This window comes from Eptatretus burgeri, chromosome 13, assembly GCF_056783735.1.
Source record: "Eptatretus burgeri isolate ZD-2024b chromosome 13, Ebu_testis_v1, whole genome shotgun sequence".
In the NCBI taxonomy this organism is placed as follows: Eukaryota; Metazoa; Chordata; class Myxini; order Myxiniformes; family Myxinidae; genus Eptatretus; species Eptatretus burgeri.
In genome coordinates, this window is record NC_140973.1 from 74346027 (window position 1) to 74372390 (window position 26364).

The 26364-nt window shown below is 48.8% G+C and overlaps 2 protein-coding genes across 4 annotated transcripts in view; one reads left to right on the top strand and one right to left on the bottom strand.

The window, feature by feature from the left end:
* The window catches only part of LOC147014789 (plasminogen-like), a 49913-nt gene extending 48689 nt beyond the window's left edge, over window positions 1-1224 (bottom strand). Inside the window, exon 1 of the mRNA XM_085853071.1 lies at window positions 1049-1224. Coding sequence (XP_085709197.1) covers window positions 1049-1124 — 76 coding nt within the window. The 5' untranslated portion in view covers window positions 1125-1224. The remainder of the gene's footprint in view (window positions 1-1048) is intronic.
* Window positions 1225-10912: 9688 nt separating this feature from the next.
* Window positions 10913-26364, top strand: part of LOC147014791 (ubiquitin carboxyl-terminal hydrolase 17-like protein 23) — a 33857-nt gene continuing 18405 nt past the window's right edge. The window contains exons 1-4 of one of the 3 annotated variants that reach the window (XM_085853073.1): window positions 10913-11085; window positions 11291-11423; window positions 17659-17787; window positions 17914-18114. In XM_085853073.1, coding sequence (XP_085709199.1) covers window positions 17661-17787; window positions 17914-18114 — 328 coding nt within the window. In that variant the 5' untranslated portion in view covers window positions 10913-11085; window positions 11291-11423; window positions 17659-17660. The other 2 variants (XM_085853072.1, XM_085853074.1) reach the window with 2 other exon arrangements.

Below are 26364 nucleotides of genomic sequence, written 5' to 3' on the forward strand. Positions count from 1 at the left end.
TATCTCTAAGAGATGGGGATGGACCAGGCATCTGCCTGGGGAATAGACAGACGGAGGCCGCTGGAGTACCGGTGGAAAGTGTATGCTGTGATGTACTGTGAATGCGGTACGGGTGTGTCTCTCCTCCAAAACTCCAACCCCCCCACCCCCCGCCCCCTCCAAGATCATCGACAAACATAAAAACACCCCAACATGGCCTCATGGTGATCCCATGCAGCAAGGCTAGATATAATTGGCTAAGAACTGGAGGAGTAGCAGCGCGACAAACGCACGCACGCACGCACGCACGCACGCACGCACACACGCACGCACACACACACACACACACACACACACACACACACACACACACACACACACACACACACACACACAGATCCGTGAATTATAGGTAGGATTATCGGGGAAAAGCAGAAAACAGAAGAAATACATGGTATAATCAAATCTTATATCAGCAGCTAAACCGTGTCCTGGGACTTATGACTCACCCTGTACTCCCAACAAATGCTGGCAGTTTAACGTCCATTCGAGGGACAGAGCACGCACGATGATGAATCACCCATGGCTGTTATTTATTGGTACACAGTCTGTGGCTGCCTTCTGCATAATTTTCTGGGTGTGCGGTTGTGCCGCTGCTGCAGTTCCCTGTTACCCAGTAAACTGGAACTCATTTTTCTGACCTCGGAAGGATGACATGGTGAGTCAACCCATCTGGTGTTAATTCAACGGTGGAAAAAGGGGCTTGAACTCAAGACCCTAAAATCTTAAGCCAACCACCTTCTCCGTTGAGCCAACACCAGGCTACCCTGCCTGTGAAACACCAGGATGACAATTTATAGCTGGGTTGGGATTTGAACCCAGGCTAAACAGCTTCGAGGGGATACCTCTAAGTATTCCTTTAAGCCCCACAATGCCATCGGGAGCATGGAATATGGTTTACAAGCATCGCACATGAGCTAAAAGTTATGATTTTAACTAAAATTCGATAAAAATGGAGACACCAACACACATTAATTAGTCATTTGACATCGAGCGAAAAACTTCCTACCTTCAACACAACCTTGTAAGGAAAAGAAACAACTGATCACCAATAGGAAAAGGTTTAATTTTTTAGAGCAAGTCATATTTCAAAACTTCACTCTCTTTAAAAGAGCCTGATCGATGCACTTCTCCAAAGAACTTTTAAAAGCACCGATTGCTCACAAGTAAATCATTAAATGTGAGAAAACAAAGTTAATCACTATTTAAACATGAACTCAAGTCAGCCCACCAGACAACATTCCACAATGTCCTCCCAATCCCTCTTGCACATTATTACCAACTGCAAGAAAGAATGTGCGAGCTGGCAAGGCAGCTCTCTCCCATGGGTCAAATTGATAAACCCAGTGAGAGGTGCGCCATGGTACCCAATGGTCCTGTTGACCAACTCCCCATGATCCAATCTCTTGCAAGAACGGCTGGGTGGATTAGCCCTTGCAATCATGATCCCAATTCTTGAATGGGATTCGCTTCAGTAGTCAATTATTGTTGGGGTAGACACCTTGGGGTTTCCTTCCCTTTTGTGTACGGATGTTGTTTGTGATGTCAAACCCAGCTCGTTCTCTAACGACTGCAACCCAAGGTTTGCACTTCATGAGTATGAACGATCATACCATTCGGCTACCAATCAAATGGATCTTTGTCAGTAGGGGTCTGTGACTTCTGAGTGACGTTCCAGTGACCACATCAACAGCGTAACGTTTTTGAAACTTGTATTTCAAATGAACAGATACAAAGTCAAATGAGGAAGTTCACCGTTACATACAATGTCCAAGTCCGATTCCCGTGTTGAGTTGCTTCCGCCCAGTGTACCTGTCCTGCCGGCTCAACTCACGCGTGTTCACCTCGTCCTCTGAGGCTGTCGAACGATCACATCCTGTTGTGTCATTGCCTCTCGTACGCTGCCTGTGCAGGATGATTAAAGAGCTCAAAAGGAATTCTTTCCTGATACACAATCTTAATAAGTTATAATCAACCTGATTATAACCGGCTCCACGCGTTAACAACCACTCTGGACATGAACACCTCGTTCACTCATCAGAGTTAAATCGAGCACGGGGACGATCAAAACACACGTCTCATCGCATGTCACCCGTCTCTCTACACCTTCCTTTCATGGGTTGATATAGTATCACAGAACAATCCCGTGCCTTAATGCTGCAAATGCAATTCTCATCCATAATGGAAGTTTTGTCTGAGAACGTTCCAGCACCTTCACGAATCTTACCAGGCAGTTTACAGAACAATACTGCCATGTACAGTCAAAATTAGCTCATCACATCAAGCAGTTTATATTACAATTTACCAATCCGTGCTAAACGAAACTTGTAACATGTATCCATCAATTTTAATCATTCATTTATAGGCATTGACTTCGGGACTAGGCATTTATCCAAAAATACCAAAACATCGAGCTTTTAACTGACAATTATATTCCAGTTACTCTACCAGGATGGTTATCTGCAGTAGTTATTTAGTTCCGTCAAATCGAGTCCGACTTCTCATGACATTCACGATCAGAGTTCAAAAAACATCCCTATCTGTCCTACGCCGCATCCAGAAGCTCTAGCAGACAGCTTGGTTGCAGTCTTTACCCCAGTCATCCAGGCAGGTCTTCCTCTTCCTCTTCTTACCTCAACCAGAGACAGCCAGCATGCTTGACTTCCCCAGACCTTCGTTTTCTGCATGCATGGTGTGTCCAAAATATGACAGTTTCTGTTTTAGCATCATCCCAACCCCATCATGTAAAACGTTACGCTGTTGATGTGGTCACTGGAACGTCACTCAGAAGTCACAGACCCCTACTGACAAAGATATCGCCACCTAGCGTATAACTTTCCGGGGCCCGTCCCGACATTTTTTGTAACAGAGGTTTCCTCCTATCTTTCACCGTTCAGGAGATTAGCACGTGCAGACAAACAAACAAACAAACAAAAAGTTCAAATTATATATTAGATACTGTTGCGAATTCGCGCCCGCCAGCGTGCGAGCGGCCACGTACCTCTAATAGCAGCCGCGTCGCCCACCGGACAGACAATTCAGTCGTGACCCTCCTGGAAGTATCGCCAGGAACCAGTCACGGGTGGGGGTTTAACCTCACCACAGCCCAGTCCGCATTCTACCCGCGCGAAATAGGGTGAATCGCCGAATGTCGATATACCTAAGTACCCGCGCGGGTAACCTACTGAGGGGCTGCACCGCACTGCAGGTAGGCCTGGGACACGAACCGCTGAAGCAGTCTGTTCCGTACTACAGTGATAACCGAGCGGTGTTATCGCCGACCTCGACGGATTTGATTCTACTCCACGGGTGCTTACAACCCCGACTAATGTATTCCGCGATGCAAGATGGCACTTTCAACGGGAAAGGACGCAACGAACGGGGAACAGTTCAACAAGCACATTTATTTACATTGGCACGCATACAGGCAAGGCAATGAATGACAGTCATGCATGTATGTGCAGCCAACAATGAATAAAACACGGATCCAGGCAAGAAAGCAATGAAAGCAATACCACTGACTTCAAGCAAAGGTTTATTAACAAGCACAGTCACTTTGGCAGGTCTACTTAATAGATGGTGCCACAACATGTATTCAAAGCAAAAAATGGCCACCCCCATAGACAAGGGTGGCAGACAGGGTCCTGTAGACCGTATGTGGCGTGGAGCCTGGATGACCGGCCAGGCCCATGAGACCGAAGGGCCTTACCCACACCCTCGTGGTGCGACGGTGGGCAGGTCGCGACGTCTCGTTCCCACGGCAGCTTGCGTAGCCGCGCCTGATCTCAGGCCCCTGGCGTGGTCGGTGAGCTCTCTCCGGCGTTCCCCACACGGACGCGCAGGCTCGCGCCACACAGCCGGCAGAGCGGTTGGGGGGAACGAACGGGGTTACCGGCGCTCTCTCAGCGCGGATGCTCGATAAAAGAGGGGTTGATGCTCTTTCAGGCGTTGATGCTCGATCAGCGAGTTGATGCTCGTTCAGTGAGTTGATGTTCGTTCACCCCGGATTGTCTTGGCTCTGGCAAGCTCTCCCTGGCTGTGGTCTCCACGTCGCCCTTTTTCCCTGGCGGTGGTCTCCACGTAGCCCTCTGGTTTGCCACCGAGCGCCCTTCCACGTCCCTGCTCTATTCACCAACTCACTGCCTCACGCTCTCAACTCCACCGTCTCAACTCTCGCCAACTCCCAACAATTCCGAGTCTCTCCTGGTTCGCACTCGCCCACCACAACCCTTTTCAACGGACCCAGATTCCGTAACCACTCGAGACTGCCGGCTCCACAGATTCACCACCGATCGACAACTCCAAGCTCCGGGCTCCACTCGGCTCTCCGATCCATCCAGACTGCCCCGAAGCTCCGTTCTGTTCACCTTTATATAGGGCCGGGGAAGCGAGAATCGACCCTTGCCCTTTGACCTCCGACCCCCGGAGAGCGGAAGTGGTAGAAATCACCGAAGCTTCGTTCTGACAGCACGACCTTCGACCCCGGAAAGCCGATGTCGTGGAAATCACCAACGCGCTCGGTCTGACAGCTCGACCTTCGACCCCGGAAAGCCGACGTCGTGGAAATCACTGACGCGCTCGTGGCGTCGTTTTTAGGAACGAAGGTGAGGCGATGTTTGTGATGTGGGTTTGTTGGCGGTTGTGGAGGTAACGAGGCGAAGGTGGTGGTGATTTGGTTGTTGGGGTATGGTCGGTCCAAAAATAACAATAGGAAAAGAAAAATGGCTACCTCAAAGGGTCGCAGCCTGGTGAACACGAATAAATCCTATTAAACAACGGTGGGGAAATCTAACTGAACACAGACTTATCAATGTAACTGATCTAAGGAACCTTTATGGTGTTCTGCGAATTTCCACAGCCGTAACACTACCCCCTCCCCTTTTTACAGACTCGTCCCGAGTCGTCGAATTTTCGTGTGCCATCATGTGTAGTTCTCCCCGAGTACATTTTACCTTCGGATCCCTGAGTGCGACATTCAGTGTATTCGTGTCCCCAAAATAAATAACCTACAGGCTGAGTAACTAACTAAACAAACCCACTCATACAGACGACTTAAATACATTGCCGGCGCTAAGACACACATGCCGGGGGCACACTCATGTACAATTACAACTTAACAACTTATAAATTTACACTAAACCATGGCCCAGGATCGATGGACTCTGTGAAGAAAAACAAAAGTCACAGCAGGGAGCCAGGCTGCTCACACGCAGTCTCTGGCTCATGAACAATGCAGGTGACAGGGAATGTGGCCGGCTACTCACACACAGTCCAAGGCCTCCCCCTTTTGAAATGGGCACAGCGAACAACAAACGGTGCAAGGGCTGCACAAATGCAGTCCCGTGTTGCAGTTGCCATCAGGGCAGTCCCTGCAATTTGCAAGATGATCCTGGCGAACATGGTAATGAACAGGGGAGGGGGGGGGAATGCAAAACAGAACGGGGCAAAATGGACTAGGGCAGCAGGCATGGGGCCAAGGCAAAGGCAGGTAGGCAAGGCATGGCAAGGCTGCTGGAGCAAACAGCCGGCAGATGAAGTGGCCGGCACAGGCCTCGTAGCAAACAGCCAGCAGAACGATCTGACCGGCACAGGCCTTGCAGTAACAACACAGCTGGCAGATGAAGTTGGCCGGCCGCTTGCCTTGTTCAATGGAGGTTGGTGGAGGGAGTGCGGTGGTGCTGGCCACTCGGAAGGTGCGCTCGGACCTACCCTACTGTCTCCCTCCCAGCCTATCGCCTTTGCCTGTCTTTGTCCATACCCACTCCCTTAATTTGTCAAAGATCAATTTAGCCCTAACTTATTTTTTTGTTTTTATTTTTATTTTTACTTCCCCTCGATAACTCGTCTCCTAACCCCCTTTATCGTCCTTGTTCGGCTAACCTATCGTCTCCGAGCCTACTCCCAACCCCTACGTTCCCTTCCCGGAGGGGAATAAGGGAGAGCTAGCGTCCTGTGACGAGGCCCAATAAAGCCTCAGAATGGCCTCCTCAGATTTCAGCGATCTTTACCCAAAGTGGGTCCAGCGGCCCACAACGAGAGCGAAGGGATGGATGGTGCGGAGGGGTACACTTCCTGTCTACCCTATCGTTTAACTTTTAACTACCCCGGGACTTCCAACAAGCGCCTCTCGCTTAAACTATCGGTTCTAACAACCAAGATTACCGTCGCCTGTGTTGGTGTCCTCTCAAATTTCGGGCCATGCCCTCAAATTTTCTTCCCGTGCCCTTGCATGGTCTCATGGCTGGGACGCGTGGCTCTCTTGGCAGGAAATACCCTCTGCCGATTCCCCAACGATGGCACCCCCAGGCACTACACTGCCTCCGAGCCTACCAGCTACCTAAAAACTGGGGAGTGCCCTCCTCGGCTACTCCGCCTCGATGCGCACGTGGCGTTTTGGCGCCCCGGGTCCCTCTCCGAGGGTCGCCCGTGCCCAGTACACTGCCCCCATGGCATTTGGCGCCACAGGCCTCGCATCATGCGGGTCACCCGTGCCCACAACGCTATCCCGGCCCCCCATGGGCCCTTGGCCTACGGCGGCCGACTAGCCTGGGGTACCCACTCAGCGATACTCACCATTCGCAGCCACGCTCCCAGCCCGTCAACAGGGCTCCTGCACCCCTCCAAATGGGTATCGAGCCTACATTCCCACCAACCGCAAAACGACCTCCATTTTTGTCAATTTGACTAACCCAATAACTTACTTTATTCTGACCCGGGGTCCCTTGGGTGGGAATCACTCCTCCCCCCAATCACTCATCGCACCATGCATTCCACATTCACTCCATACACTCAGGCTCGCTGGCCTCACTCACTCACCAAGCACCTCTTCTCTTCTCTTCTCTTCTCTTCTCACACATCGCTGATCACTGCCATTCTTCTTGCTAAATCCCTCAACTAACTCGTGCTCCCTCGTCGTCCCTTAAACTAGTAGCACGTTCCTTTTAACACTACGTAGCTAAGCTACGTCCCCTCTACACATCCAAAGTCTGTCACTGTCCTCAAAATCATCTCCCCTCCTAAATCTCAACTAAAATCCCTCTAACTAATCCATTCCACGGGCTCCATGAGGACTTACTCCTGCCCCATGAGACCGGTCTAACTATCACTAACCCATCCCCCTAACTAGTGTCATCCTGTGCCCAGGCAGGGGGGTCTTCCACCCCTTGCCTGGGAATCCTGTTCACCCGAAGCGAGGCTTGCTTTTTTCAACTTTTTTTTTTAAAATGAGCACCACCAGCGCGGCAACTCACAGCCTGCGCACCAGTGCGGCAATTCACAGTCGCGCACCTTGCACCTTGCCTGTGACGTCATGGCAGCTGTTCGCGCACCTCGTCCCTCTTGGACGGCACCCTCCGGCAGGGATTTAATCCCTCCTGCCTGACTCCAACTACACGTGCAGCCATGACGTCACTCTGCGCATCCCAAAGCAAACCTCGCCTTTCGAGGGGTTCCCCACGCGAATACATGTGCTCTGCCCATTGGAGCTTCACGCACGCTCGCGTGGAGAACCCACCGGTCCAAATCCGTAATCCTGCTTACGTTTTGTCCGTCCGCGGGATCGGCTGCATCCACCGCTGGCGTTTATGGACCGGGCTTCACTCCCGCAAGCGCGCATGTGGCAGCCTCGTGCGTACCACAGCACGGACCCCGCGCGTGCTGCTGTGCAAACCCGGCACGGTCCCCAATGCAACTACGGCCACTACCCGCCTTTTGTCCCTCAGGTGTCGCCGTCTTCGTCGCCATTCCACCACGCGCTCAAACTCCCGCGTGTCACGAGACTCACACACCTCACCATTACACTCACTCTCGGAGATGCGGCTGCGTGCTCCCTCATGCCCACCGTCATCTCCCTCACATACAGCGACCTCACACACGCTGTCTCTCTTACACACCGTGCTTCACTCACACGTGCCATTTCACCCGCACACAAGGTCGTTCACCCGCACACGTGGTTTCATTCACACACGCGGCCGCTCTCACACACACCCTTGCACCCACGCCATGTGCGCGTTGCAGCACGCATTTCGCCACACTCGTGAACACACACACCGGGACAATCGCACTGGGGATGAGCGCCACCACAAGGGGTTCCGGGGCCTTCAAACCCCCCAAGCTCCGTGTGCACCCATCCACAGCACTCGCCCCCTCTACCTCGCAAAGCTCGACCGGACCCACCTGGTCGAGATCCGCTTCAAGGGAGCATAGCGTCTCCCTCCGTTCCCGAAGGAGGCCATCCAGCTGCTCGCACCGGGTCACGAAACAGTCCGCCAGCTCACCCCCATTGTCCTCCACTACCTCAATGTGTGTGTGCTCGTCCTTAACCCCGTCTAATTCACCCTCTATTTCCCGTGTCTCTGCCAACTCAGTCACCTCATGTATATTAGTTTCTTCCTGGATCTTCGTCTCTGTTTTCTCTGTTTTATTGAATTCATTCTTGACTCGGTCTATCTCCCATGTCTCTGGCAACACTTCTATTTCCTTTTTTGTCTCTGTTACTTCCCTCGTCTCCATTTTTATTTGTGTCTCCTTTATTAGGGTTGGTCCTAATTGTTCCTTCATCCGACGAGTGGTGTCGATCACCACTAACATGACTCCTTGTGGTGATATCTCACGTCCCACCTGATTGCGCTGTTCCACTTCCTGGCTCCCTTTAAGTCGTTCTTTCTCTCGGAGCTTTTTGCGTTGTTCGTTCTCTTCCCGGAGTTTTTCCATCTCCGTGGACTCAAATTTTGCTCTCTCCTCGAGTTGGTTAATTTCAAATTCATATAGTTTTGTTTTCTCTCCGACTGTTCCTCATGCTTTTCAGTCTCCAATCTCATCGTTTCTTTCAATTGGCTTAGTTCTTTTTCATGTTTCGTTCGTTGTTCTTTCTCTATCTCCTCGTACTCCAGCCTTGCCTTTTCTTTCAATTGGTCAACCTCAAATTCATGTACTTTTTGTTTTCTATCCCTCTGTTCCTCTCGTTCCTCCCTCTCCAATCTCGTCTCCTTCAATTGACTGATTTCTCCTTCCTGCTTCATTCATCGCTCCTTCGCTTTCTCCTGTTCCTCAAGCCTTCAATGTACAAGTTTAAGGAATAATTGATAGGTCGCATGGTTTGGTGGCCATGTTGGATTGAAGAAAAATATTAAATAATGTTTACTCTGCAACCGCTTAATCAATCGACATGAAACTTCACAATTACGACGTAGTCGTGATGGGGAATATATGTTTTATATTACAACTTCATCGGACACATGATCTGACAGGCAGAATTTTTTTGATCAGGGTTCTTTATGATATATATATATATATATATATATATATATATATATATATATATATATATATATATATATATATATATATATATATATATATATATATATATATATATATATATATATATATATATATATATATATATATATATATATATATATTATAAAGCTCACTTGGCTGTGCCTGGATGGGTTTGAATGTAGAGGAGTAGCAGCTGAAATGTAAATCCATCCAGGTTCCTCCTGATGACTTCATCTTTGCTTTTTGCTTATTTGCATTCCTTCTGATGACTCCAATGCAGGACTGTACCTATTTGGCCTTCCATTTGATTTGAATTTCATTTATTTGAATCCCATTCTAAATTCAATTGAATTTTTAAAAAAAGAAAAAAAGTCATGGGTCAGGGTCAGGTGTCCAATCAAAGCGGGACGTCTTGGTAACCGGTCATCACTGCCCGCACTTATAAAGTGGCAGTTCAAATTATGTCTCTCATTAATTAGGGAACACACCACCACACAAAACGACATAAACACCACACAAAATAAGTCCTGGCGAGGGTCTGCAATCTCTGATTGCTATTTCCCATTGAATTTGAAATGTTTCAAGTTATCGAAATGGTTTGGCCTGGAACATCTAGTGGAGACAGAGCGGGACATCCGGGATGTGTTCAGTTACCAAATTTCTTGTAGAGCGCTCACCAAGCAGCCCAAGCATTCAAGCAAGCAGCAAGCACTAGCTGCTGCGAAAATTAAAGTTCAAAGCTTGTAAACTGTTCAAACCACAAATTTGGCTCACAATGTGCTCTCTGGCTTCCTTGTTCAGTACTTCTCGTTTCTGGGGGGTGTGTTCCGTTAGCAAGCAGCTTGCTATCGCTTTCCAAGCCAGTCGTTCCGTATCAACCGCTGTGCAAGCAGCTCGGCAAGTGAACCGAGCGGTCAAGAGAGACGCTTCATGATGTTCGCAGAAATGGTCATCGTCGTCGGATTCAAAATGATAGACCACAACGGACAACCGATGAAATGTTCAGAAGAACACCCCTGTCACGTACGGAGGGGTTTCAGTACCCATGATACATGTGACGTCATCAGATACATGCGACGTCATGATACATTACGCCATATTGGTTGGCAAGCTAAACAAGCGAAAAAAAAAATGTAAACAACGCTTTTGAAGGCCAAATAATTAACGTACCGGTAACCTTCGATTACAGTGTCAGAATAACGAGATGAACGTGCTCGATCGGAGACCACGTGATGCTGTCGTGCAACCAGGGACGTGAATGTAACCAACATGGCGACGTGCTCCGTATTACGGGATAGACTTTCTCAGATCGTTCTGAAAACCCTCCATTCTTGAAATATTATTGAAACGTACATTTCGTACTTTTTTGTTACTTTTACTTTTCATCCTAATTCTTCAAGATCGACAAACATGCAAATCCCCAGCAACCCCAAAATGCGTCGTCGTTAGGGTGCATAGATAAGCTTGGCAGGGGACTCCTCCTTCTAACTCCCCATTTATTTATTTTTCTCTCCCTCTTCCTTGTTCTCTGCAGTTGTTACAAACACAATAAATTAGTTTAGAGAAATTGTCACAAGAGGATCGAGTAAAAGTGAAAACACCGGACAGCATAAGCTCGAACAACACGATCGCATTGTTTCCATGGAGACCGCCATGCTGTTAAGCGGTGCCGAGCACCCCGTTCCGTAGGAGTGCGTGCCTGAGCGCTTTGACGAAGGAATTGGTGGATATCTGTGAGGAGAATGAACCCGACAAGCCCGGGAGGTGAGTGAACGTGTAACACGATGAGGTGTTTTTGTAGATTTCAATCCTTGTATTTCTCATGATGAAAAACACATTTTACTGAACAAACCGTCGTGATTGGTCGGATATTCGTTGCTTGGCAACGACACAAACAATAAAATCGCGCGTTCCTTATATGTGCGAAGCAACTATTGTGACGTAATAATCGTGTGTTTCGAACGTTCAGTAATTCATTGTCACGGAGTTCAGTCGCCGTGTGCTCTGAGAGGAAGAAGCTGAACTTTGAGGGTTCTGTGGATCTCTGATGGTGTTTCAGCCTTTCCTGTTCGGGGTTACATCGTGAAATTGATCTCCTGTCGGTGAGGAAGCACACGGTGGATGCACGGCGCGGTGTCGGGAATCGAACCATTGAAATGTTTCATTTATCGAGTTCTCTCCCAAGTGTTTGAACTTGCTTCTCATGAGGGTCATCGATCAGGACTCGTCGTGCTTTCTTCATCCGTGTTGGTTTATTATAATAATACATTTAATACAATGAAATGATTTTGATCATTAATCACGTGATTTACAGTCCTTTGGAGTTCCTTAGGGACTCAACACAAGGGGAGGGCGACGAGTGCAGGTAATTGGGTATGTGGGGTGGCGCCAGTAGAGTACGTGGTTTAATCCGTCGTGTGAGCGTGGTGCACGGGGTTACCGTGCAGGGGTGCTGTATCGTGGAAGGTTTGGCCTAGCTGGGCACGTTGTATCGTGTGTGTTATTAAAGTTGATTTCAACCTCGCCAAGACTGGTGTTTGGCCTTTGTGCTCTGTTGGGGATTCCCCATAACCATGTTGGTTGGCGTGGTGGCAGCGTCGTGATACGATTCCACGCACTCTTCACCCCGGAGACGGCGATCGGCAGAACGTCACTGTTACGAGAGCCATCTTCGAACCCCAATCGCACCTCACAAGAAGGTGAGCGGCCAACCAGCTCACTCTGTAGCCGTGTCATAAACATCGTCTGTACAACGTGCCCGTCGTCAAAATGGCCACCACACACCGTGCACCAAAGCAGTGGTCACTTAGCAAGAGTGAAATGGTAAACTCGTTTGAAAATTGGAGACACAATTTTCTTTATATTTTATCACTCGATCCCAACTTTGCGCCCTTCCTCACTGAGGGCGTCACCTGGGAGAAGAAGAGCAGAGCGTTCCCTCTTCGTGGACTTGTGGATGATGGTGAGTACGTCCCCGTTGTGCAGCGTCACACTGCCCAACAGAAAGTCACCATACTGGAACTTATGCTGGGTCAGATTGCAAACTACTGCCCTGTGATATCCCGCAACACCATAGTCCGAAACTCCACCTATGTAGTCAACATATGGCAATCGATTCGACAACATTTTGGATTCCAGTCAACAGGCGCACACTTCATTGACTTTGCAGCGATACGCCATAACCCCGAAGAGCGCCATGAAGGCTTATACCAACGCCTAATGGCGTTTGTGGAGGATGACTTGCTTCGACAAGATGGCGGCATCTTCCACCATAACCAGGCGATCACGGAAGATGAGGAATTATCTCCCTCGTTGGAGAACTTTATAGTGCTCACATGGCTTCGCTTTGTCCACAGTGGACTCCCCGGACTCGTCAAACAATGCTACGGAACTGAACTCAGGTCCCGCACTTGAGCCTCCATCAAACCGGAGATATCCCAGGCGCTTGACTCTCTATTAGATGAGCTCCATGCTGCTGAAGAAACAACGTCCTTGCGCACTTCAACGTCTCGACCACAGGTCCCCCGCCCGGCATTGTTCCCATCATCGTCAAAACCTCGTCAAGTCTTTTCGGGGACTCATTCCAACAACCTTACGAAGTCCTGTCCCCTCTGCAAACAAGTACGCCGCACTGATTACGGTCATTTCCTCAGTGAGTGTCCTTTCCTCCCCGAACGAGATCGTCGGTACATCGCCAGAGCACGCCATGTGACTGACATAACTGAAGAGTCAGACGACGAGCCTGGAGACATAACATATGCCCATATGGACAAGGTAGTTAATAACATAGACTGTACAGAACCGTCCACTATCTCGCGTGTCCAGACTTGCCAGTCTCCATATCTAGACACCTTCCACGGCCACCACACAACCCGAGTTACCATCGATAGTGGGGCCACGGGTAACCTGATTTGTGAGACAACTGTAAGGAGGTTTGGAGCCAAGATTCAGAAGAGTGCACAGTCCGCTCGTCAGGCTGATGGGTCTTCCCCTCTTCAAGTGGTTGGTGAGAACAGACTGACACTGATTCACGATGGAAGGAAATTTCAGTTTGAGGGCCTGGTTGTCGAAAATCTTGACGTAGAAGTACTAGCAGGAACACCTTTCATGGAGTCTAATGACATCTCAATCCGCCCTGCGAAGCATCAAGATATCCTGGGTGACGGTTCCACATACGTTTATGGTTCTCAGGAAGGGAGCCTTAATCGCCATGCAGTACGCCGAGCTCATGTCGTACGTGCCCTACCCCACACAACTACTCTGTGGCCCGGTGAGTTTATCGAAATGGTCCTTCCATGTGACATGTCGAGTATCAACTCAGCGTTCGCACTCGAACCTCGCACGGATGCCCCCAGTGCGAGGTCGCTGCGACGCATTGAGTACTGGCCCCCACCAAGTGTCATCTGTTGCATCAGCGATCAGCGGGAAGGTTCGGATCCCCAATTTAACTAACGAACCACGAGTTCTCAAACGACATGAGCAATTTTGCCAAATCCGCCCTGTGTACATACCCGAAGAACACCCAGATGACTATACGGAGACCAACCCCCCCCCCCAAATTAAAACGCACACTCACTTCACTCTCAGGGCACTCTTCGACTGTCACCCTCAACCCTGACAACATGTTCGCTCCTGACACACGATCAAAGTTTTGTGCCCTTCTTGAAGAGTATGATGAAGTGTTTGACCCAGTGTTCCAAGGCTACAATGGTGCTGCAGGCCCGTTTGAGGCTGTTGTTAACATGGGCCCCGTTCAGCCTCCACAACGCAAAGGCCGTCTACCACAATATGCGCAAGATAAACTGTGTGAACTACAACACAAATTTGATGAACTAGAAAAGCTTGGAGTCTTTGCTCGCCCTGAGGACATGCGGATTACTGTGGAATACCTGAATCCTTCATTCTTGATCAAGAAGCCCAGTGGCGGGTTCCGCTTAGTCACAGCCTTTGCTGATGTGGGCCGATACAGCAAGCCCCAACCCTCTCTTATGCCAAATGTAGATTCCATCCTCCACAAAATTGCTCAGTGGAAGTATCTAATTACTACCGACCTTACGAGTGCCTTCTACCAAATCCCATTATCTCGCCAGTCCATGAAGTATTGCGGTGTAGCCACACCCTTCCGGGGAATACGTGTGTATACCAGATCCGCGATGGGTATGCCTGGATCAGAGACGGCACTCGAAGAACTCATGTGTCGCGTCCTTGGTGATCTCTTAGAGAAGGGGACCATCGCCAAACTCGCTGATGACCTCTATTGCGGTGGTGACACATTGGACGAACTTCTCCAGAACTGGAGAATGGTGTTGCAGGCTCTGCGTAAATGTCGACTTCGCCTCTCTGCTACGAAGACAGTTGTATGTCCAAAGAGCACCACCATCTTAGGATGGATCTGGTCTAGTGGTACTATCCAGGCCAGCCCACACCATGTGGCTACACTCTCTACTTGTTCGGCTCCTGAGAAGGTCAGGGGAATGAGATCCTTTATCGGGGCATATAAGGTTCTCGCTCGTGTTATCCCCAACTGCTCCGCTCTCTTATCCCCCTTGGATGATGTTGTGGCTGGATGCCAATCACTGGACAGAGTTGTGTGGACTGATGAGTTACATTCTGCCTTCCACAAAGCCCAAGCTGCTCTTTCGTCAGCTCGTACAATTACTCTTCCTCGTCCAAGTGATCAGCTATGGATCGTGACAGATGGTTCTGTCAAAAAACACAGCATTGGATCAACTCTGTACATCACGCGCAATGGAAGATCGCACCTTGTGGGTTTTTTTAGCGCAAAGTTACGCGGACGCCAACCTACCTGGTTTCCATGTAAAGTGGAGGCCCTTTCCATTGCTGTATCGGTAAAACACTTCAGTCCCTTCATTATCCTATCTAAACATCATGCATCCATCCTCACTGATAGCAAGCCGTGCGTACAAGCATATGAGAAGCTCTGTCGTGGCAAGTTTTCAATGAGCCCTCGTCCATCCACATTCCTGTCCACCATCAGCCGTTATCAAGCGACCGTACGACACCTCGCAGGATCCGCCAATGCCCCATCTGATTTTGCCAGCCACAATGCACCAGACTGTACCGACACCTCCTGTCAAATTTGTGCATTCATAAGACGTGAGGAGGAGGCCGTAGTCCTGCAGGTGTCAGCCCAAGACATTATTTCCGGCCGAACCAAACTGCCCTTCACCAACAGAACTGTCTGAATAGCAGTTCAGGCAGAGTGCGCAGACTTAAGGTGGACTCATGCCCACCTGATTCAGGGCACCCGCCCATCGAAGAAAACAACCAACATCAAGGATGTCAAACGTTACCTCCGGGTTGCGTCACTTTCCAAAGATGGCCTAGTTGTTGTCCATCGGGACAAGCCCTTGTCCTCAGCATGTGAGTGCATTATTGTCCCACGTCAGGTAGTCAATGGCTTACTAACAGCATTACACATTCAACTGGATCATCCGAGTCGTCATCAACTCAGTTCTGTGATTCACCGCTATTTTTATGCTCTTGACTTGGACAGAGCAATCGATCAGGTAACCTCGAGGTGTCACCAGTGTGCTGCATTGCGCAACATTCCTCGTACCATTACCAAACAGTCCACTGGAGAACCCCCTGGTGCTGTTGGGGTATCCTTCGCAGCGGATATCATCAAACGCAATCACCAGCTAGTTCTTATATTGCGAGAATGTTCCACTTCCTACACTACATCGTGCATTGTGGAGAATGAACAACACATCACTCTCCGCGACAACTTGATCCGCTTATGCATAGAGCCCTCCGGCCATTGGATGGACCACTTACTGTCATCCGCACTGATCCGGCTCCCGGCTTCACACGTCTGGTCCACGATGAGCTTCTTAAACATCACCGGATGTGCATCGAGATTGGTCGTATTAAAAATCCCAACAAGAATCCCATCGCCGAGAAGGCAGCTCGTGAATGTGAAGACGAACTTCTACGACAGGAGCCGATGGGAGGACCAGTAACTCCACTAACCCTCGCACTGGCCACCGCCAGTATGAACTCACGAGTAAGTGCACTGGGACTCTCGGCCCGAGAGATGTGGTGCCAGCGGGATCAGTTCACCAATCAAAAAATCCCTTTCTCGGACTTACAAATGATACAAGCCCAACACCATCTTCGTTCCATAAACCACCCCCATAGTGAGAAGCCGAAGGCACCCATGGGGTCCGTCAAGCCCAATGTGTCAGTGGAAGTTGGTGATTTGATCTATTTGTACTCTGATCGTAACAAGTCATGCCCAAGAAACCGCTACCTCGTCTCTGCCACCGATGGACCCTGGTGCAACATACGTAAATTTGTGGGGTCCCAATTGAGGAGTGCAGCTTATCGGGTGAAAAAGTCTGAATGCTACAAAGTCCCAGACTACTGGAAGGATACGCTCCCACTCCCTCGCAATCGGGGATATGGTGTTGCACAACAAACCGAGGACGTATGCCTCCAACCAGCAACAAAACCACCAGACCCCCCATTCATCCCCTATGAGCTGTCTTCACCTGCCAACAGTGCTGAATCCTTCCCAATCCCTAGTAGCCAGGTACCAGATCGAGGTTCTGATGCATCCCCGAGGCTTGACACCTGTAGACCTGGTTACTCCAGAGCCATCGGCGACACCTGTGAGGAACATCCAACGGTGTCCCCAACCGTCTGGACACCAAGACGCTCCAACCGTGTACGTTACCAGCCCAAACACTTCAGGGATTTTATTTTGGATGCTTAGAGTCATATTGTGGTCACAATGCTTGCAGAAACTGTCATGGGGCAGAATAATCCCCGAGACCGGAGGACAGTCTACCCGGTGATGGTCTCAGTGTATCTGACTGACTGGTACATGATTTATGTGACCTCCTCCAGGTTAAGTGACCGTTATCCTTGTTTAACTTTGTGTACTCTGCCTCAGTATTTGAAGCCATGTACTGTCACCTACTTTCTTCATTTATAACACCAAGAATGACAGTAGATAAATGACCTTGTAAAAAAAAAAAAAAGTGGTTATGCCAGTACAGTACGTGGTTAAATCCGTTGTACGAGCGTGGTGCACGGGGTCACCGTGCAGGGGTGCTGTATCGAGGAAGGTTTGGCCTAGCCGGGCACGTTGTATCGTGTGTGTTATTAAAGTTGATTTCAACCTCACCAAGACTGGTGTTTGGCCTCGGTGCTCCGTTGGGGATTTTTAACCATTGTGGCGTCGGGGTGGGGGTGGGGGTCAATAAAGGGGGTTTGTTTTCACATGTGTGAGAACCAGAAGTAAATTTATTTTGGTTGTTGGTATTTTTTGATGCTAAATGTCTCTCTTTGTTGTTCTGTCATTTTAATCAGCGATGGAGAACACAAAACCTTTTTCCTTCGACATTCCCATGGATTCCCAGCGGGATTTGGATCATTCCAACTCAGAGGTTTCCACGGAAGATTTCATCCACAATGGCAGTGATCACTCCAGCACCAAAGGTGTGTTTTCCTACCTGTAGACCCATGAAATGTGTTCTCATGGAGTGTGGTTTAACTGGTATCGTGATTTCACGGTGTTCAGGTCGAATGTGTTGACACTTTGGGTTTTCCTGATACTTCCTGCAGACAGTCCAGATGACATCTCCGTTTCCCCTGGAGACCTTGTCACATCCGGAAACATCACACTCGGGTGGCAAAGAAATGGTGGCGTTGGTGCGGGCCTGCAGAACATGGGAAACACGTGTTTTCTCAATTCTACCCTTCAGTGCCTGACCTACACGTGTCCCATGGTAAACTACCTGCTCTCGGGGAGACACGACCACACCTGTAAGTTCCTCTCTTTTCTCACCTGAAAAATGAACACTCTTCCTGTACCTATTAGTGGTATTCGTGTAATCATGATGTTGTAACGTTCTTTTTCGATAAGTCCCAGGACACGTATACCATCTACCAGGGTGACCCATAAACCCAAGGAGTCATAACACGTTACAGTAATGACAGCAATATGCTAGAAGGGTCCTCAGTAGAGCACAAACCTCCGCCCAGTAATGCCTGATCCACGAGAACATATCTCGCTCAATACATTTTTAAACATATGGTGCTATTTATTGTTTTTGGCCCTATTTATCAATGGTGAAGAATCACTTTAAAAATTCTAGTAGTCAGATACGGATGCGGATCTTCACCAAAATCTAATCGGTTTGTCCATGTCACACACCCAACCTGTCCACAAAATTTCATCCGGATCCGTCCACAACTTTTGAGATATCCTGTACACAAACAAGCAAACAGACAGACAGAAAGGGGTGAAACGTCCTTCGGTGATGGACATAATAATACCAGGAGTAATAATATAATATTACAATAATACAACAATGACAAAACCTCATTAGACCTCGAATGCATCCATAGGACGTCCTCCATTTCCACGGCACAAGATAATTTTTCCACGTGCGGTGTGAAAACCCACACAAAATACCACGTGTTATGTACCACGTGTTATGTACCACGTGTTATGTACCACGTGTTATGTACCATGTGTTATGTACCACGTGTTATGTACCACGTGTCATGGTGCCAAATGCTTCCTCAATGGATTGTTTCAGTTCATCAACAGATGCCGTGCGATGTTCTGCAACCTCAGCTTTGATGTAATAGCCTGATGTTGGCTTTGTGGTTACAGTGGTTGGCTTGGGATCTCTGGGTTTGAGCCCCTGTCGGACATTGAATTAACACCAGGTGGGGTTGCATCATCCTGTCACCCTTCCGAGGTCGGTGAAATGGTGGGGGCATTGCATCAGCAGCACAGCCATGCCCTTAGCCAATAATACTTCCCGCAGCTTTGTGATGCATACGAAGGAGGAGGAGGAGAAGGACGAGCTTTGACATACCCCCACAGAGCATTGTCACAGTATAATTACATGGTATAAACAAATCTTATGTAAGCAGCTAAAACCGTGTCTTGGTACTTATGACTCACCTTGTAGAAGCATTGGAGATACATTGGGGTATGAGGATATTGGCTGAGTGGATGGAAGATACTACATAGCTCATAGGAGGATGGTTAAAGACAAAGAAATGCATGTCATGTCTTCAGTTAAGGCTAATTATTGCCGCGCAAGTTATATAATGAACTTGAACCGAGTGGAACGGCACGTGGTAGAGCACATACCTCTACCAGGCTGAACAGTTTACGTTTTGTATCCCATGATAGGCCGGATCTGGATCCGGATCTGAACAAAAATCTAATCTGCTTGTTCTTGTCACCGAACCAGCTCATCCACCAAGTTTTGTCAAAACTCGTCATGTTTACCTCCGCCACTAAAGGTGAAGGAGGTTATGTTTTCACACCTTTTGGCTGCTCTTAGAGCACCCTTATTCTGGACATTTCCATCTGTCTGTCTGTCCGCGAAACTTTGGTCAAGCCTTGGGGCTAAACCACTCAACCGATTCCAATGAAATTTGGTAGATAGGACCAATATTTCTGGGAATCATGTGCTTTCGAATATGGGACCCCGGGCCCGAGCAACAGCATAGCAACGGCCCTTTAAAATGGTCAAAAAATCGAAAAAAAAAATCGAAAAATCGAAGCTTATAGTTCTGTGCGCAATCTATCTAGCTCCCTTCATGCCAATTTGCAGCCCGAACAAAAAATATTTGTAGGAGGAGATAGGTTTTGGGCGAGTACATGTCGAACATTTCAGAAACGGTTAATTGCGAATATCTCGAAGAGAAAGAGCCTCATTTTGATGAAACTTGGGTGAAATGTGTACAATGTGGCGAGCATATACATAAAAATGAATGGTTGCTTAGCAATAGCTAAAATACGTTATCGTACATCGTACACTTATTGTGGACTGTACAAAAAAATCAATACCTCCGGAACTGGACCTCGAGGGACCTGTTTTTTGTGCCCAAGGAGAATGTCTTACAGCATCATATAAAAAAATAAAATCTTTAGCGAATAGACAAATGGAATTACCAGGGCTGCCATTTGTTAGAGTCTCTTTGGAAACATGCCTGAAATTTCACAAGGCGGGTTTCTGGGCGCAAACTTAGAGGGCTGTGATAATCATATTTATTGTGCTAAATTGATTGATAGCATGTACATGAATATCGGCTAGTCGCGTCGGCCAGCTTTCCATCCAGAGCGAGCAGCCATGTCACCGACCGGCTTGTATATATGTTTGTTACTTCACAATTTTTTTTTTAAACAAGTGTGTTCGTCTGTAGCATTTATCTGTTGGGTAGTCGATCTATCTACCCTTATTATCTGTATTTCCGTCGATATGTTTGTCTGTCTGTCTGTATGTATGTCTGTTCGGTCCAGTGCTCTGTTAATACAATGGCGATTTCGATGAAACTTGGTTGGTAGGTTCATGCCATGACCTTGTTGAGTGCAAATGAGAACCGTTGCTATGGACCCATCCGTTGCCAAGCAACGGACGTTTGAAATTTTCATGAAAATGTCAATTTTTTTTTTTCAAAAATCGGGCCACGAGCGACTGTGGGCAGTACATTCAGCCATATTGTCAAAAATCTCCAGCCGGATCCTATGAAAACTGTCGGAGAAGATAGACTTTGAATGAACCCTGGTCGAAAACAATAAAAACAATGAAGTTCGTTATATCTCAGAGACTATGAGTCAGATATACATGAAACTGGTATGGTAGGTTCATGGTATGTCCTAGTTATGTGTGAGAAAGAACCGTTGCTATGGGCCCCTCCGTTGCCTAGCAACGGCCGAAAAACCTCGAAATGTGGGGGTATTTTAATGAAAAAACAATCTGCAGCATTAACCCTTGAAGCTGGAATCATGAATTTTCTTGTGCTTAATCCTCAGGTCATTCCCCATCTAACGGGCCCATCGCGTCAGGTTCTATTGGGTAGTTGACTACCCATGTCCGCCTACCGGCTTGTCTGTTTGTTAGTCTGTTTGTGTGCAGGATATATCAAAAAGTTGTGGACGGATCCGGATGAAATTTTGTGTACAGTTTCGGTGCGTAACAAGGACGAACTGATTAGATTTTGGTGAAGATCCGGATCCAGATCCGACTATTAGAATTTTTTAAAGTGATTCTTCACCATTGAGAGATTGGACCAAAAACAATATACAGCATTATATCTCAAAAAGTTGTCGATGGATTCGGACAAACTTGGTGGACATTTTGCATGTGTGTCAAGGAAGAATTGATTCAATTTTGGTGGGGATCCGAGTACGGATCCGATACATTTTTAAAAGTGATTCTTCACCATTGAGATATAGGGCCAAAAACGATTTAGTACTGTATAGCATGATATTTCAAAAATGTATTGGGCCGAATATGTTGTCATGGATCAGGAATTACGTGGCGGACATATGCGCCAAACCGACTGCTCTTCACCATATATATATATATATATATATATATATATATATATATATATATATATATATATATATATATATATATATATATATATATATATTTATATATATATATATATTTATTTATTTATGCAATGGCCAGGGTTCGGCAGGGTTCCGGCCGTGCCGTATACCGTGTTCCAGTGGCTCTTTTCATGTGCTGTGCTCTTGTTGCATTAAATATCCACATCGTATCATCACCGTGGTGGGGTGATTCATCTCTTCGTGCAAACGTAAAACTGTTACCTTCCCATTGGCGCTTCTAGTTCATTTGTATTTTAATTTATGGATGTTGTCCGATGATTCTGTGATTTTTCCGGTGTATCGGCTTCGATGTCCATCAGCATGCAAAATATCAGCTTTCTACGTCACCTGGAAGATCCTGATCTTTAATATCAGTCAGTCAGTGGTTAGAAAGAGCTATATATAATGTATGGAGTTATGTATATATAATGTATGGAGTTATGTATATATAATGTATGGAGTTATGTATATATAATGTATGGAGTTATGTATGTATATATATATATATATATATATATATATATATATATATATATATATATATATATATATATATATATATATGTATATATATATATGTATATGTATATATATATATATATATATATATATATATATATATATATATATATATATATATATATTGTTGCGGATTTCGCGCCCGCCGGCGTGCTGACGGCCACGTAACTCGAATCGCGGCACGTCGCCCACCGGACGGACAATCCAGTCGTGACCCTCTCGGACTAACGCCGGGAACCAGTCACGGGTGGACCTTTCGGTCTCACCGCGATCGAGCCAATCAGCCCCCGCGTGGGATAGGGTTGCTCGCCGGGTCGACCTACCTAAGTACCCACGCGGAGGGTAGACCGGGCGATCGCACCTCGCCGCAGGTCGACTTCGGACACGGGCCACTTAAGCGACCCGTTCCGTACTATCAGAATAACCGAGCGGTGTTATCGTCGACCTCGACGGTTCGATTAATTATCGGGCGTATTCAGCCCACTACCAACCCTTTACGTGAAGCAAGATGGGGATTCAATGGGAGAAATGACGAAGCGAAGCGGGAGAACAGTTCAATAATAAAGCACATTTATTCGCGGCACACGGGAAGCACACATATACAATTCCACCAAAAGCACACAAAAAAGACACAATGCAATTTACACAAAAAGCAAATATAAAAGCGAAGACAATGCAGAGCTAATACCGACTACCGAGCACACGGCAACACTTATACAATTCTACCTCACAGACGGCGCCGACAACACATACCCAAAACCAAGGAAAAGAATACCCCCAAGAATGAGGCGGGCCTGAGGCCGAGACCGGGTCGCGCCTACCCGTCTGGTGATGAGACGCGGAGCGGCGATGGCGCCCCAACCCCGCGGACCTCGCGGACAGTGTCTGGCAGGGGGTGGGAAAGGGGCCCCCTTGGTCGCACTATCTCAGCGCGGGGGGAAACAGGAGGGGGTTGCTGATGCTCGGGGTATAGAGGATCTTTATTATCCCTGGTGTGCGTCTCCACCTCGGCCAGGTCGCGCTGTCGGCCTCCCTCGGGTGCAGCTTCCTGCACGACGCGAGCACCCCCTCGTCTGGTGTCGCCGCCTTTCCACAGCTCCGTCCCCTCCGTTCCGCACACGACGAGCAGCTCCACCGCCCGCGAAGTCTTGACCCTCTGCTTCCGACTCTCCTACTCTCCGCCTCAGGACTCTCCGACTCTCCACTCTCCTACTCTCCGCCTCTGGACTCTCCGACCCTCTTCGTTGGACTCTCCCCTTCTCCACTCTCCTGACTGACGAACACGGTCCTTTTATCCCCCCGTAGCTTCGCCTTTGACCCCCTCCCTTTGACCTTTCACCTCGCTCCCCATTGGCCCGAGAAAAAGTGGGCGTGAAGGCTTTTTGATCCACAAATTTGCATATATCGATCGTCCTGGAGGCGGGGCCAAATCGCCCCTCGCTCACCGATTGGACGGCAAAAAGTGGGCGTGTGTCGTTTTTGATCCGTTTTTGAAGCACAAAATCCGTGATTTTGTACACGCTGTTCGGCGCGCGCCCTGCACGAGTCCAACACCGGTACCCACAGGCGGCGCAAGAACGGTGGCGATGCGACGGCTGCGAGGTGTGACGTGAAGGTCGTGGCGGTTGTGGTGAAGCGGCGTTGTGGTTGGTGGTTGATGTTGTGGTTGTGGTGGTAATCATGGCAGTTGGTCCAAAATAAAGATAGTAAAAGAAAAACGGCTATCCTGAAGAGTCGCAGCACGCATAAATGACATGTATTCCCACTAGACAACGGGTTTGGGCCTAACTACACATGTACTTGCCGAGATACCTCACCTAAGGGACCTGAATGGTGGTTTGCGAATTTGGTAACCACAACACTACCCCCTTCCCTTTTTACAGACTCGTCCCGAGTCGTCAAATTTTCGTGTGCCAACATGTGTAGTTTTCCCCTAGTACATTTTACCTACGGATCCCTGAGTGCGACATTCATGGTATTCGTGTCCCCAAAATAAATAACCTGAGGGCTGCGTAACTATCTAAACAAACTCACTCACACGGACGACTTAAATAAAATTGCCGGCGCTAGACAGACATGCCGGGGGCGCACTCATATTTACAGTACATCTTAACCTTAACTTACAAATTTTACACTAAACCATGGCCCAGGATCATTGAACTCTGCAAAAAGAAAGCAGTTAGCAGGGAGCCAGGCTGCCCACATGCAGTCTCTGGCTCAAACAATGCAGGTGACAGGGAACGTGGCTGGCTGCTCACACGCAGTCCAAGGCCTTCCCTTTTGAACTGAACGCAGTGAACCACAACGGTGCATGGGCTGCACAAACGTAGTCTCCGTGCCAGCTCAAGTGGCACACGCAATGAGCACAACGAATGGATGCATGAATGGATGGACGCAAAACACGGTGCACGGGCCGCCACTGCAGGCCCGTGTTGTAGCTGCCAACAGGGCAGTTCTCGCAGCTTGCAAACTGTTGCCTTGCGGATCCTGGGGCACATGGAAATGAACAGGGGGAGCAAAGCAAAAATTGAACGGGGCTGGTGAACGTGGGCAGTGGGCATGGCATGGCAAAGGTGAGCAGGCAAACACAGCCCGCAGAAGAAGGCCGCTGCAGGCAAACACAGCCGGCAGACGAATTGGCCGGCACAAGCCTCGAAGAAAAACAGCTAGCAGATGAACTGGCCGGCACAGGCCTTGCAGCACACAGCTGCCGATGAAGTTGGCCGGCCTCCGCCTTGAAGCAAAACACGGCCAGCCGATGAAGTTGGCCAGCCTTTGCCGTTCAGTGGAGGTTGGTGGAGGGAGTGCGGTGGTGCTGGCCACTTGGAAGGCGGGCTCGGACCTACCTACCTGTCTCCCTCCCAACCTATCGCCTTTGCCTGTCACTACATACCCACTCCCTTAATTTGTCAAACCCCAATTTAGCCCCAACTTATTTTTTTGTTGTTTTTATTTTTACTTCCCCACTATAAATCGTCCCCTAACCCCCTTTATCGTCTTTGTTCGGCTAACCTATCCTGTCACCTAGCCTACTCCCAACCCCTACGTTCCCTTCCCGGAGGGGATCAAGGGAGAGCTAACGTCCTGTGTCGAGGCCCAACGAAGCCTCAGAATGGCCTCCCCAGAGTTTGGCGATCTATAACCAAAGTGGGTCCAGCGGCCCACAACGACAGCGAAGGGATGGATGGTGCGGAGGGGTACATCTCCTAATCTACCCTAACCATTTAACTGTTAAACTACCCCGGGGCTTTCAACAAGCGCCTCTCGCTTAAACTATTGGTTCTAACAACCCAGATTCCCGTCGCCTGTGTTGGTGTCCTTACAATTTCGGGCCTCGCCCCCCCAATTTTCTCTCCGTGCCCTCACACGGTCTCCTGGCTGGGACACGTGGCTCCCTTTGGCAGGCACGACCCTCTGCCGATTCTCCCGCTATGGCACTACACTGCCTCCGAGCCTACCAGCTCCCTAACACCGGGGAGTGCCCCCCATGGCACCTCCCCTGAAACGCACACGTGGCAGGCCGGCCTCCCGGGCCCCTTTCCGAGGGTCACCCGTGCCCACAACACTGCCCACGTGGCTAATGGCGCCCCGGGCCCCCGCACCAAGCAGGCGCACCCGTGCCCACTACTCTATCCCGGCCCCCCATGGGCCCATGGCCTACCGCGGCCGACTAGCCTGGTGCCCGGGGTACCCACTCAGCGATACTCACCTTTCGCAGCCACGCTCCCAAGCCCGTCAACAGGGCTCCTGCACCCCTCCAAATGGGTCTCGAGCCTACATTCCCACCAACAACAAAACGACCTCCATTTTTCAATTTGACTAACCCAGCTAACTCACTTTACACTGACCCCGGGGTCCCTTGGGCGGGAGTCACTCCTCCCCCCAATCACTCATCGCACCATGCATTCCCCATTCACTCCATACACACAGACCCGCTGGCCTCACTCACTCACCAAGCACATGCTTCCATTTCACTCACCAACTCTTTTCAACACACACACACCACTGAACTCTGCCATCCTTCTAACTACATCCCCTAACTAACTCGTGCTCCCACGTCGTCCCTTAAACTACAGCACGTTCCTTTTAACCTACGTAGCTAAGCTACGTCCCCTCTACACATCCAC